The sequence below is a fragment of the Telopea speciosissima genome, chromosome 9, assembly GCF_018873765.1.
Source record: "Telopea speciosissima isolate NSW1024214 ecotype Mountain lineage chromosome 9, Tspe_v1, whole genome shotgun sequence".
Classification (NCBI taxonomy): domain Eukaryota; kingdom Viridiplantae; phylum Streptophyta; class Magnoliopsida; order Proteales; family Proteaceae; genus Telopea; species Telopea speciosissima.
In genome coordinates this window covers 6,553,326-6,565,817 of record NC_057924.1, presented here as the reverse complement: position 1 = coordinate 6,565,817, position 12,492 = coordinate 6,553,326, and the positions used below count along the sequence as shown (strand labels likewise).

Sequence of the window (12,492 nt, the reverse complement as noted above, 5' to 3'; positions counted from 1 at the left end):
AAAGATGGAGGGAGTGCTAACCGATATGCCACCGGTCCAATCCGTGCAAGGATCTCAAAAGGCCCTATAAATCTCGGACTCGGCTTGCCCTTCTTTGAACGCATCACCCCTTTGGAGGGTGATACCTTAAGGAACACTTTATCGCCGATAGGGAACTCAAGGTCTTTCCGCCTCAAGTCCGCATAACCTTTCGCTCGGGTGAGCCGCCTTGATCCGTTCACAAATCAAGTCCACCTTCTCGCATGTTGCCCGACCAACTCGGGTCCAAGAATACGCCGTTCACCTACTTCGTCCCAATATAACGGTGTCCGACACTTCTTCCCATACTAAGCCTCAAACGGTGCCATGCCTATAGTAGCCTCGTAATCGTTATTGTAAGCAAACTCAATAAGTGAGAGATGCTCGTCCACCTGCCTGCATATCAATGGCACAAGCTCGGAGCATATCTTCCAATGTCTGAATAGTCCTCTCCGATGTCCGTCGGTTTGAGGGTGGAAGGCTGTACTAAAACTCAACAGTGTGTACCCATTGCCTTCCTGAAAACCCCCTAGAACTTAGATGTAAATCCGGGATCCCGATCGAGATGATGCTTGATAGAACTCCGTGTAGAGCGAACTACATTATCAATGTACAAGCGAGCCGCTTGTCCATCGAATAGGTAATCTTCATGGGGATAAAGTGAGCCGTCTTTGTCAATCTGTCACAACAACCCATATGGTATCGACGTGCGGGCAACCCGTGACAAAATCCATGGTAACATGCTCCCACTTCCACTGGAACAGGCAATGAGTGAAGAGGCCATGAGGTCGCCGCCGTCCGCCTTCACCGCCGACAAGTAAGACATTTTGCCACATACTCAGCCACATCCCTCTTCATTCCACTCCACCGGTAATATTCCTTCGATCCCTATACATCTTCGTACTACCTGGATGAATAGAATAGGGAGAGTCATGGGCCTCGGCCTAACACTTCCTTCCTCAACCGAGGGTTACTAGGAACACATAGCCGTTGTCCGAACATGAGAACACCACTCTGTTAAAGTAAAATCCAGCCCCAGCTGCGTGTCCCCTTGATAGCCTCAATAACCTTTTGAATCTCCTCATCGAAGCCTGGGCTGATTGAATTCGCCCTACCAAGTGGATTGTACTTGATAAAGTGATAGAGATAAGGTAACACCATCAACCAAAATTCCGGTCCATCCTTCTAGCTTCCTCAATGAGTTTCTCACTGGCGCTTGCAGTGATGCGGTGACAAGGTCGAGATTTTGGCTCAGCGCATCCGCTACTACATTTGCCTTGCCGGTGGTAATGGATGGTACAATCATAATCTTTTAACAACTCCAACCACCGTCGCTGCCTCATATTGAGCTCCTTACGTGTAAAGAAGTATTTGAGGCTCTTGTGATCACTTGTATATTCGCTCTTCTCACCATATAAATAATGTCTCCGGATCTTCGAGCGAAAACCAGTGCAAGCTCCAAATCATGGGTCGGGTAATTCTTCTCATAGTCCTTCAATTGCCGAGAAGCATAGGCCACTACCTTCCCATCTTGCATTAGAACACAACCCAAGCCCATTTTAGATGCATCATCGTAGACTACCATCCCTCCGAGTACCATTAGGAATGGTAAGTCTTGGAGCGAAACCACCTCTGCTTAAGCTCTTGGAAGCTCTTTTCACAACTATCGGACCACTCGAACTTCACTCCCTTTCGGTCGGTCGTGTCATAGGAGCGGAGAGCCTTGAGAAGTTCTCAATAAATCTCTGTAATAGCCGACTAGTCCCGGGAAACTACGAATGCCCGCCACATTCTTGGGTATCGCCCAACTCACGACTTCACCTTGCCAGGGTCAACCTCTATACCCTTACCGAAAACAAGGTGTCCCGAAATGCCACTGTGTAGCCAAAACTCACACTTCCGAATTTGGCGTACAAGCGCTTCTCCCTTAGGCGTTGCAATACTAGGCGAAGATGGTCGCGTGCTCCTCTTCGCTCTTGGAATAGACCAAGATGTCATCAATGAAGACAATGACATACTTGTCTAGAACATCGTGGAACACCCGGTTCATCAACTCCATAAAGGCGGCCGGGGCATTGGTCAGCCGAAGGACATGACCAAGAACTCATAATGATCATAGCGAGATCTAATGCTTCTTCTTGCGATATCACTATTTCGATCTTCAATCGATGGTACCACGGCGGAGATCAATTTTTGAGAACACCTTAGCACCGTAGTTGATCGAATAGGTCATCGATCCTAGGCAAAGGATCTTGGTTCTTGATTGTCAATTTGTTGAGCTCCACGGTAGTCAATGCACACGCATACTACCGTCCTTCTTTTCACAAACAACACGGAGTGCTCCCCAAGGAGATACACTGGGTCTAATGAAACCCTTCTTCAACGAGTCATTCAAGCGCTCTTGTAGCTCCTTTAGCTCGATTGGGGCCATCCTGTAAGGTGCCTTGGATCTTGGGCTGCACCAGGAATCGATCTATCATGAACTCGTCTCGCGATCTGGTGGCAACCGCGTTAGATCCTCGGGAAAGACATCCGGAAAGTCTTTCACCACGTGCAACTCTTCCAGGCTGCCTTTGGCTTCAGGTGTCTATCACGGATGCTAGATAACACCTGACATCCCTCCGCCAACAACCTCGTACTTGGAGGGCGGAGATGATAACCTTCTTGGGTCTCTCCCGCCTAGTACCCATAAACACAAACTCTTCACCTTCCCGGTTTGAAGAGAACCTTCCTCTCTGAATGCATTAGGCTGGCTTTGTGAGTTGATAGCCAATCCATTCCCAAAATCACATCAAAGTCTTTCATATCCAGCAGTATCTAAGCTTGCTTGAGTCCGTGACCACCCACACATACCGGGCAAGGATCATAAACCGAGTCAAGTTCAACCTTGCTACCCGTTGGTGTCGACTATCAATTTCGGGCCATTAGCTTTGGTTCAATGGACATCTCCTTAGCAAAACTAGGGGACACAAAAGTGTGATGCCCCGAATCAAATAAAGCATAAAGCGGTGAGAGCAAACAAGAACGACACTTTGACAAGCAACAGGACAACCAATCATAGAAACAAAAGCTATTAATATGCACATCTTAAGAGTAGAGTGCATTACCGTAATAACACCGGATCGGCCGGCCTCTTCATTTGTCACGAATACACCCGACCTTGAGATCTATGGGCCGGGCAGGGAAGAAGAGAACGCACAATCGCCTTGGCTTGGGTGCCTTTTGTGTAGCTGCACTGGAGGTCCTATCATCCGAGGATGAGGATAGTCTCGAACCATATGCCCGGACTCCTTGCAATTGTAACATATAAGAGTCCGGAAACCATAGTGAGGAGTTGATGTAGGCTGGCGGTTGCACTCATCGACCTCCGGATCGGACCGAAAAGCAGAGTGTAGGATCCTCTCTTTTGGAATTTTGTGGATCCCCTAGGTTTATGAGAGGTCATGGGCCTTTACCGGCTGAATGGCCGTATTTCTCTCTCTGCTGGTCCTCAATCACCTTAGCGGCCTGGGTGTCTCGGCATAAGTAGGGTACTTGTGTAGCACCACGAAGTACTAATGCTAGGTCTAAGCCCCTTCTCAAACTTCCTAGCCTTCACATTCTTGGCCTTCATGTGTATGGGCGAAAAAGCTCCTCAAAAGCTTGCGGTACTCAAGGACCGATTTGGATCCTTGAAAGAAGCTCATAAACTCGGACTCCTTCCTATCACGGAAGTTAGAGGGAAGAAATTTTGAAGAAGACTTCCTTGAATTGAGCCCAAGTTGCCTCTCGGGTGAGTTGCCCAAAAATGGTCTTTAGAGGAGAGCCACCACGCATCGGAATCACCCGGTGGTAGGTAGCACACGGATCTTGTCCGTGTCATTGCATCTATCACTTCAAAGATCTCTCAAGATCCCTTATAAATGTTGCGGGAAAAAGGAATCATGGGCCATCTTGTAGAAGGTTGGAGGACGATGTTTCAAATCTTTCCGATAACCTAGCAAAGCATCCACCTAGCCGAGCCACCGCTTGGTGGAGGAGCCACAAGTGGGAGGTAGAGTAGGTGTGGCGCCTCTTGTGTCAAAGGAATTCCGGCAGTAGCTTGAGCCGGGAGGAACACTAGGTACAGCGAGAACCCACGGGCGGTGGGGAGGATTGACTTGCATAGGAGGAGGCACTTGGCTGCCTTTCCCTAACAAAGTCTTGGAACATAGCGATCATGTTTTGCATAAATTGGCGCTGCTCTTGTTGCGCCTCCCTATGCTCTTGTTCCATGGATTGCAACCTATTGCTCAACAACGGCGACATCCGCATTATTACTAATCGGCGGTGCTACCGGTAGAACCGTATTTGAAGCCTCACCGGCTTCTTCCTATAGCGAGAGCGGTTGGCATTTGACCGTGTATTAACCATGGTTCACACAGGTTCTGATCAACACCTGATTATAGGCACAATAGCAATATTAAGCAAACCAACCAAAAATTGATTTACAAAGGTAAACACAAAGGCTACGAGGGGTAAGGGAAGCAATAATGAGGGTACTAAGCATTAGAAACAAGTCGGTTAAGCAAAACAGGGTTAAAAACCCATTCTGGCCGGGTCGGATTTACGTGCGGTTTCACTAGGCTGCATCCGAGTGTAAATCCGAGATTCACGGAGACCAAAGTTTGGTCTCAGAAACCGCGGATTCACGGTCGGTTTCAAAGTTTTGCACCGAGTGTAAAACCGCATGGCCCAAAAATAGAATTTCTAACTCGAAACTCTTTTTCAAAACCCAAATTCCTATTTCTAAACACACCCTACGCTCTGGAGAACCCAAAACCGCACTCATTCTTGCTCCATTTCCCTTCTAGGTGGATTTTTGGCACTCCAACCCACCTCCACGAGAATCCGATCGAGTTCGGTATGACCTCTTCCCTCTCTATCGATCTATCTCTTTCTCCCTTCGACTTCTCTTATGGAGAAACCCCAAAACCCATTTCGGGTTTACTAGGTTTGAGTTTTTTCGTTTTCTCCTAGCTATATAGATGGATTTTTGTCCATCCCTCCTTCGTTCCCATCATATGCAACCTAGTTGAGGCATTTACCCCAATTTTGCACCATCACCATGGGTTTGGGTTGGATTTTGGAGAAATCCCAAAACCCTAACCGAAAATTCTATTTCCCTTTTTTTTTTTTTGCCCAAATCAAGTTCGGTTTTGGTAGGTAGGCTTGGTGTATGTAATTTGGGGTTGTCTCAAGCCATTACCTATTTACTTCTTGCAATTTGAACTCCAAGAACCACATCTGAATTTTTTATTTTTTTTTCTTTTAGAGTTTCAAGCATGCCTCATGATCGAATGCACCCCTTGTTTGCTTGCATTTATCATTTCATAAGAGGGCTTAATCCCAAGCATAACATGGCTATGAATAATTGTCCCTATGAGTTAAAATCCATGTACCATATCTGAATTTTCCTTTCTTTGAAGTTCTAAGCATGATTTACCACAAGTTAGCTCCATATATTGCTTGAACTAGGTATTTGGTATAAACTTCATGTTCTAGGTATAATATGGCCATGTATGTATATTGTTTACTATGCCATTCAACTTCCAACCAAATTCTGAAAATTTCCTCTTTGGTTTTCTTAGTATATTTCTTATCAATTCAGTCCAATTTTTGTTTGAACTACTTGCTTGCATAATATAATGCTCTCCAGCATAATGTGGCCATGTACATTTATCCTCTATGATTGCATCTACATGTTGGCCATGCATTCCCCTTTTCCCTAACTCCTTAGACCATTCACAACAAAATTTTCCTAGTACATTTCTGCTTTGTAATTTGGTTAATCATCGTAGGAATCAAGGTCTAGGTTCTAATTCCTTGTCTCTTTTCATTGTATATCTGCTTAGGCCTTAATATCCAAGCATTGACTTAATATGTTTCTATATCCTTGGCCTTCCTTGGTTGCAAGTTAGGGAAGTAAATGGCTCCTAGAACAAAGGCGTGCACGGGCCGAACAAGCTGCCCAACTTGCCTTGGATGCACTATGGTTCCAAGACCTAGAGAAACAAGAGATGTACCAAGACCACTTTCGCTTTAAGAGTATCTTGGAGGGAAGAGATGTAGTCTTGGAAGACCTCAAGGCCTACAAAGTAGGGCCGAGATTTGAAGCTCGGGTGGTCCAACCTCCTCAACCTTCGAGCCATTCTATCCCAAGCTCATTCGTCACTTCTACGCCAACCGCACACCGAGAACCTAGGCACGCGAGATTACCGGATCATCTCTTATGTCAAGGAGTCACCATTTCCTTCACGAGGGCACGGTTGGCGGGCATCCTCAATGTAGCTATTTGGGGAGAAGACCTCTGCGCACCATGGAAGAATCCCTACTCCTTTCTCGGGAGAGAGGCATACGGGGAATTATACGGGGAGCTTACACGTGGGGCATTCGTGAAGAAAGTGCCTAAGACTTCTTTTGCTAATTCTCCCGGGATATTGAGCCGGATTGTGCGGCACAACATCGTGCCTATAGCAGGTCACCGCACCATGCCTTCCATCTTCGTAGGCTATGTGGCCTATCACCTCTACAAAGGCATTCCCATCTGCTTCCCTACATTATCATGCGGACCATGGATCATGCGGGCGAAATCCCGGAAGAACTTAGATTTACCCTATGGGAGGTTGCTCACCACTATTTTCCAGCATTTTGGAGTTGACTTGAGTGAGGAGGATCAAGACTTAACCAAGATCCACCTCTAGATCGTAATGCGGTGGCGAGGATGCAGTGCGATGGATGCATATAGTGATGGGGAGCCATTGGTCCCGGAGAGGGGCCACGGGCTGAGCCTCGGTACATGAGCCTCCTCCTCGGCCGGCTTGTGCATGCGGCCTCTTCATCCGGCCTTTGCTCCTAGTGGGTCGGACATCGATAGGATTCTTGCAGGCTTTGGGCCAAATGAGCACCGGCATGGCTCGGGGGTTTGAAGGAGTGAACACTAGGCTCGATGCATCGAGGCGAGATGCATGGAGAGCTTGGCGGCGAGATGGAGGACTTGCACTCCTACCTCCATGATGAGGGCACAGAGGATGAGCCCGGTAGTGATGATGAGATGGAGCAGTAGACCTCCTGTCCATTCCCACCATGCTCTCTATGGACTCCTAGCTATTTGTCTTACCATGTAGTAAATTTTTTTCTTTTTCTTGGTTGTAAGAATTTGAAGTTTCTGATTCAGCTGAATTTTTGTAATCACTCATTTGGCTTATGGAAAATGTATTCACAATGAAATGAAGGAATATATCTATAAATATATACACATGTCTTTCCTTCCCTTGTTGTGCCTATCATTTGCTATTGTCTTGGCTTTCACCCTAAACTAGTCTTCTCCCTAGCATTCACACACATTCCAATTATGCGGTGTTGGAAGCTTTTAACTTAGCAACCTATTGTGGAGAGTAAATCACAAATCCAGCTAGGCGTGGGTGGTGCGAGCATCTCGCTCGATACCACGCATTGTCACGCCCCTATTCCGGACAAGGAATATAATATCATATAAAGGGTGACTAGGGCGACGCGTGTCATCCTACTAAACAACCCGGATCACGAACACGGTGTCCCAGCGCACAGTCATAACCAATATTAACACAATATAATATTAGAATGCGAAAAGAAGAATATTACATTCCAAGGATCGATAGTATTGCGAAGCGTATAAATCGAATAGTTACAAGAGGTTCAAAGGCTAGATGATAAATACAGTAATTAGTTACATTTCCAATGACCATCTAATAACTATCAAAATGGTATAACGATAAGTATTTCAACATAGGCCTTAGCCTCAAAAGTAAATCAAAGGGATCGAGTCCCGAATATCCTCACGGCCCGTAGGCACAATCATCGCAAGGACACCGTCGCCATGTTCCTCAAACACGGCCTCCGGTTCCTCCTCACCAATCTCATCGTACCCAGGGCTGCACTCCAAGTCCCGCGAGATATCCGTCACGCATCATAATCTAAAAAGTGTGCGCACGAGGGGTTAGCTCCACTGAGCCGGTGAGGGGATGGGGATGCACAAACACGCAATTCACATAGTCCAATGATGCATGCACATGTTAAGTTCATTTTTCCACCTAACAAACAACTAAGTCAATGGCATATGCCATGTGACAACTCGGGAGACAACTGTGGGTCACTTAACTTATCGCCACAATGAAACCTCAATTGTCACGTGGGACCTACGCCGATCGAAGCCTCCAAGACCACTCGGTGGCGGACCCCGATAACCAATACTACCATGAGTGGCCTCTCCCACCTCCACGAGAATCCGGTGTGCGATTACCCAACACCTAAACCCTGTTGGTAAGGGTCGTAGCATAAGGGTGTGAAATCCTAGCCACAATATACTACATGCAAGTCCTATCGTCCCGAGAGGTAATCCGGTGCATCAACTTTTCATCTGGTTTAGTGCCCGGTTACCCGCCACGCTACGCTGCATCTGATTCAACATGACATTCAACATAATTTCTTCATAAATGTATATAGTGTTCGGGGTTCCGAACCGGTACCCACCGGCACCGAGACCCATCAAGGTACAACATTACCGATCAACATTATAACAATTGTATATAAGAGTATGCAATATGCACAAACATGCTTATTAATTATAATGATTACATAATATATAATGCAATAATAATAACAGGCCCAAACAACCAAACCCACTCACTACGTATACGCCAAGCACCAAGATTATCAGTTGTCGCCTCGATCAAGCAATAAACCACAAGATGAATATATTAACCTAAACAAAGAGTGAAATAAGGTTAAACGAGCGAAGGGAAAGGATCCCCAAAAGGTCTCCCATAATCACTTAAGTATAAGGTTTGAAACAAAGTGGTTGCGGGAGTGGTTTCATGCCCAAATTCGCAACCACATGTAAATCCTAGGAAACCGGGGTTCGGGATAGCTTTAGTCAAGGTCGGATGCGGATGTGGTTTCGAAAACGAAACCAGTGTAAATCCGAGCTTCACGGGGGCTCGGGACAATTTTAGTCAAGGTCGGATGCGGATGTGGTTTCGAAAAGCGAAACCGAGTGTAAATCCGAGCTTCACGGGGCCTTCTCGGGAAGGTAATTTCGGGGTGGTTTCTTGCAGTGCGAAACCACATGTAAACCCTCACACCTTCGGGTCCAAAATCCGAAGGATTCCCTCCAAGGACCCCATTTTCAAGTGGTTTTAAAGCACAAGAACTTCTAGGAAACTCCATCCTAAGCTCATTAGGGTCCAACCTTAAATCTCTCAAATGGCAATGAGAACCCTTACATTAGAGCTCATAATGGAGTGAAATAACTCCACCATAGGTTGGGCTTTAATGCTCCATCGACTCCCTAGGTTCCAAGAGAGATCTAGGTCAATCTCTCCCATTACCCAACCCCTTTTAAAATCCAAAATAGAAGAAGGAAGAAGCTTCAATAGCTTACCTACCCCAAGATGAGAGAGCTCCACGATTTATGGCCCAAGAGATGGGGTCTCCACCTTCCTCAAGCCTCTCCACCTCCCTTCTCCTCTTTCTCTCCTCTTTCTCTCCTCCACGATTTAGGGTAGATGAGAATGATGAAGGAGAAGTAATGTTCTCTCTCTCCCTCAAGGGATCATTTATAATAAATGGGTATTTGGGTACCTCTAGTCAAATGGGTCATGAGGCTTAATGGGTCAACCCATTAGTCCTATGTGGGTAAGTGGATGGAATAACCCATCATTGGGTCAATAGGTTAAATGGGCCTGCCCACAACTTTAATTAGGGAAAAGCCCATTCTTAGATGGGTTCATATGAGATGGGTATAAGTCCCCAATGTACTTCCTAAAGGTGCGTGGGACCCGAACTTAAATTATTCCCTTCTCTCATGAAATAGCTCGAGCGGTTCAAGCCCGGACCCGCACTGAGGTTACCAAGGGAAGAATAATTAATAAGTCTTGAGGCTAGAACTTACTTTTCCCTGTCATGGTTTATTACCCATGACCCGAAACCTCGCCACGGCAATGCTAAGCTCATCACCGAGCGAATTATCCAAGCGGGTGACGGTCCGGGGATGCTCTCTCTGAACTCCTCGCTTCCGGGCTGGTACTTGGAGGGTAGTCGGCAAGTCGCCGTCACGAACTTTCCCGGGGCGGTTGAGGAATCTTTCCTCCACAGAGCAAACCCGTCTTTGTGGTCAACGATTTTGTAGCTAGGTTTGACCATCATGGAGAACAGGTCACCAAGATACATGGCGGTATCTACACGTCACGAGAAAGAAATGATATTTAATTATATCCCGGGGTACGGGTATAACAGTAGTAGACAAGGGCAAAGATCATACCCCCAAAGGCCCAAGCGATCCCTTGAATACCCACAGAGGCACACATGTTGGGAGCTCTTTTAACACCCATGACAGTCAAAATAGTGATGTAAAGGAAGAGGAAAGTAGCCATGAACTCTGCAATTCCTGCTCTCCAGAAGGACCATGATTGCAGCTCTCCAGCCTCAAACAGAGGAGCTGGGGGTGGCTCCTTGTAGTCCTTATCAGTTTGTGCAGCAGTCCCTATGGGCTGCCTCTCAGAGAACTTGTTAGCTCCAAGCTTAACATTTTCTTCCTTGCCCTCCATTTCTTATCTCTTGCTCTAGATCTTCTCTTCCTCTGGAGCTCTGAACACATCAACAAAAGGCATTGAAGCAATAGACTGTAGGAGTTTAGGACCTCAAGTGGAGAAAACAAGGTTTGGGGTTGCAGAGGAGGAAGAAGAAGAAGGAGAAGAAGGAGGAGGAGGAGAAGGGACGGTGATGGGGTGGGGGGTATTTTACAATTACCACCCCAAAAGGGCATTTTGGTCCTAGAAAATTCGTGACAACGGCACACTCTCACAACTAACCCTCTCAGTTACGGGAATGTAACGGTGGGGGCCAGTTAGTTATTAGTATGCAACAGGGGAGGGTAGTAGTTGTTTGAAAGTTTTTAGGGGGGTAATAGTAGATATCAAAGTTTTTGGGGTGGTAATTGTAAAAAACCCTTTTTTAAATTGTTTTACTCCTAGTCTGCAAAGTTCAATCGATTCGGGTTTGACATGGTATCGGAATCGGTATATGGATCGCTTCATATGATACCGATACTTCATACCATGATGTTGGTACCTATTTACGTATTGGAAAAGAGTATCGACCTGACTAATGCGAGTTGTTAACACAAAGGATTTTATGTACAACATTGTATGTATATGGTCATATTTTCGGAAAAAGATCCTGTCAATCCGAGCGTCGCGACACTTGTGCGGCGCACAGGATGGAGCGGCGCTTTGATCGCCTTACCCCTGCTCAAGCGGGGGCATTGGGCGAGGGTAAAAGGCGGTAAAAGCGCTGTTCAATCCACGCACCTGCCACCTGTTGCCCATGGGCTGAGATCAAGTCCCATATTTTCAACTGATGGACGGAGGAAGAGGGAATTTTTATCACCTGCGGTTCCCCTGCCCGGTACGGTCCCCTAGTGCCTCTAATAAAAGGGGGGGTGGATCCCACCCGGGCAGTGTGTTCGGTCAAGGGGTAGAATGGTCATTTCAGCCCCCTATGAGAGGAACTGCACAACCGTACCGGTAAGCGAACTTCAGGGATAGCGACTCGGGAAGAGGGGGATGTGTTATTACATTTCTTCCCCCCCCCCAAACCCCAAACCTCCAACCTCAATCCAACGGTTGAAAGTCACTATTGAGTACATAGACAACCATGCATAAAAACTGAATAAAAAAAGGGCAAGAGATCACTTTCCTGGCCTCTAGTCGCTGCATCAACAAGTGGGCTAATGAGAATGCATGGAGTGCGGGGGCAATATAGATGGTATTTTTTATTCTATGGGAGGGGGGTAGAAGAGTGGTACTTCCACGCTTTATGTGTCTAGGTGTAGGAGCCACGTAGGTCACGCGACCAGGTAGCGTTAGGGGTGTTAGTTTGGCCATGTCGGCCTAAGCCTGCCCTAGCCCTCCCTCAGCCCAAACAGGGTTTGGGTTTGATTTTTCCAAGCCTGAGGGGGAGTTAGAGTTGAAATTTTCAGGGTTGGGCTCGGCCAGAGTTGAAGCCTCAGGCTAACCCCAGCCCGGCCCGGCCCTGTGTTAGGTTATGCTTTACAATTTATTGTTTACATTTTGCAATTTTTGTTTAGACGGCATGCCCACCCTTGTCCCATATACAAATAATCAAATATCTATTCTTTAATATATATACAATTAAATATTCATTTTGAAGCATAAAAATAATCAAATATTCATCCATATACACAAATATCCATCTATAAGCTTTAAAAAAAAAAAAAAAAAAACTCAATTATTAAAAGAAAATATCCATTACTATGCATATCATTAAATAAAAATTGGGAAAAAGTTCTCTGTCCGAGAGTGTGGCCTACGCTAGCACTCCCATGAGTCTATCTCTCTCCTCCCCATGTGAAAAGACACCTCTACCCCCTTGTTTTAAGGAGGAGAGAGATAGACA

General features: G+C 46.3%; 1 protein-coding gene across 1 annotated transcript; it reads right to left on the bottom strand.

Moving 5' to 3' along the window:
• Nucleotides 1-4,355: 4,355 nt before the first annotated feature.
• Nucleotides 4,356-10,622, bottom strand: LOC122640311 (aquaporin PIP1-2-like). The gene is made up of 2 exons (XM_043833469.1): nucleotides 10,337-10,622; nucleotides 4,356-4,435 (listed from the first exon to the last, which is right to left on the bottom strand). The coding sequence occupies exons 1-2, from the start codon at nucleotides 10,620-10,622 to the stop codon at nucleotides 4,356-4,358; spliced, it is 366 nt and encodes a 121-aa protein (XP_043689404.1).
• Between the last annotated feature and the right edge of the window lie 1,870 nt (nucleotides 10,623-12,492).

What these genes read in the sequence shown, in the direction of transcription:
- LOC122640311 (XM_043833469.1), bottom strand. Translation starts at nt 10,622, where the DNA reads ATGGAGGGCAAGGAAGAAAATGTTAAGCTTGGAGCTAACAAGTTCTCT. An exon ending in GATCGCTTGGGCCTTTGGGG is followed by an intron (nt 4,436 to 10,336) that starts GTATGATCTTTG and finishes GCCTATAATCAG; the next exon opens with GTGTTGATCAGAACCTGTGT.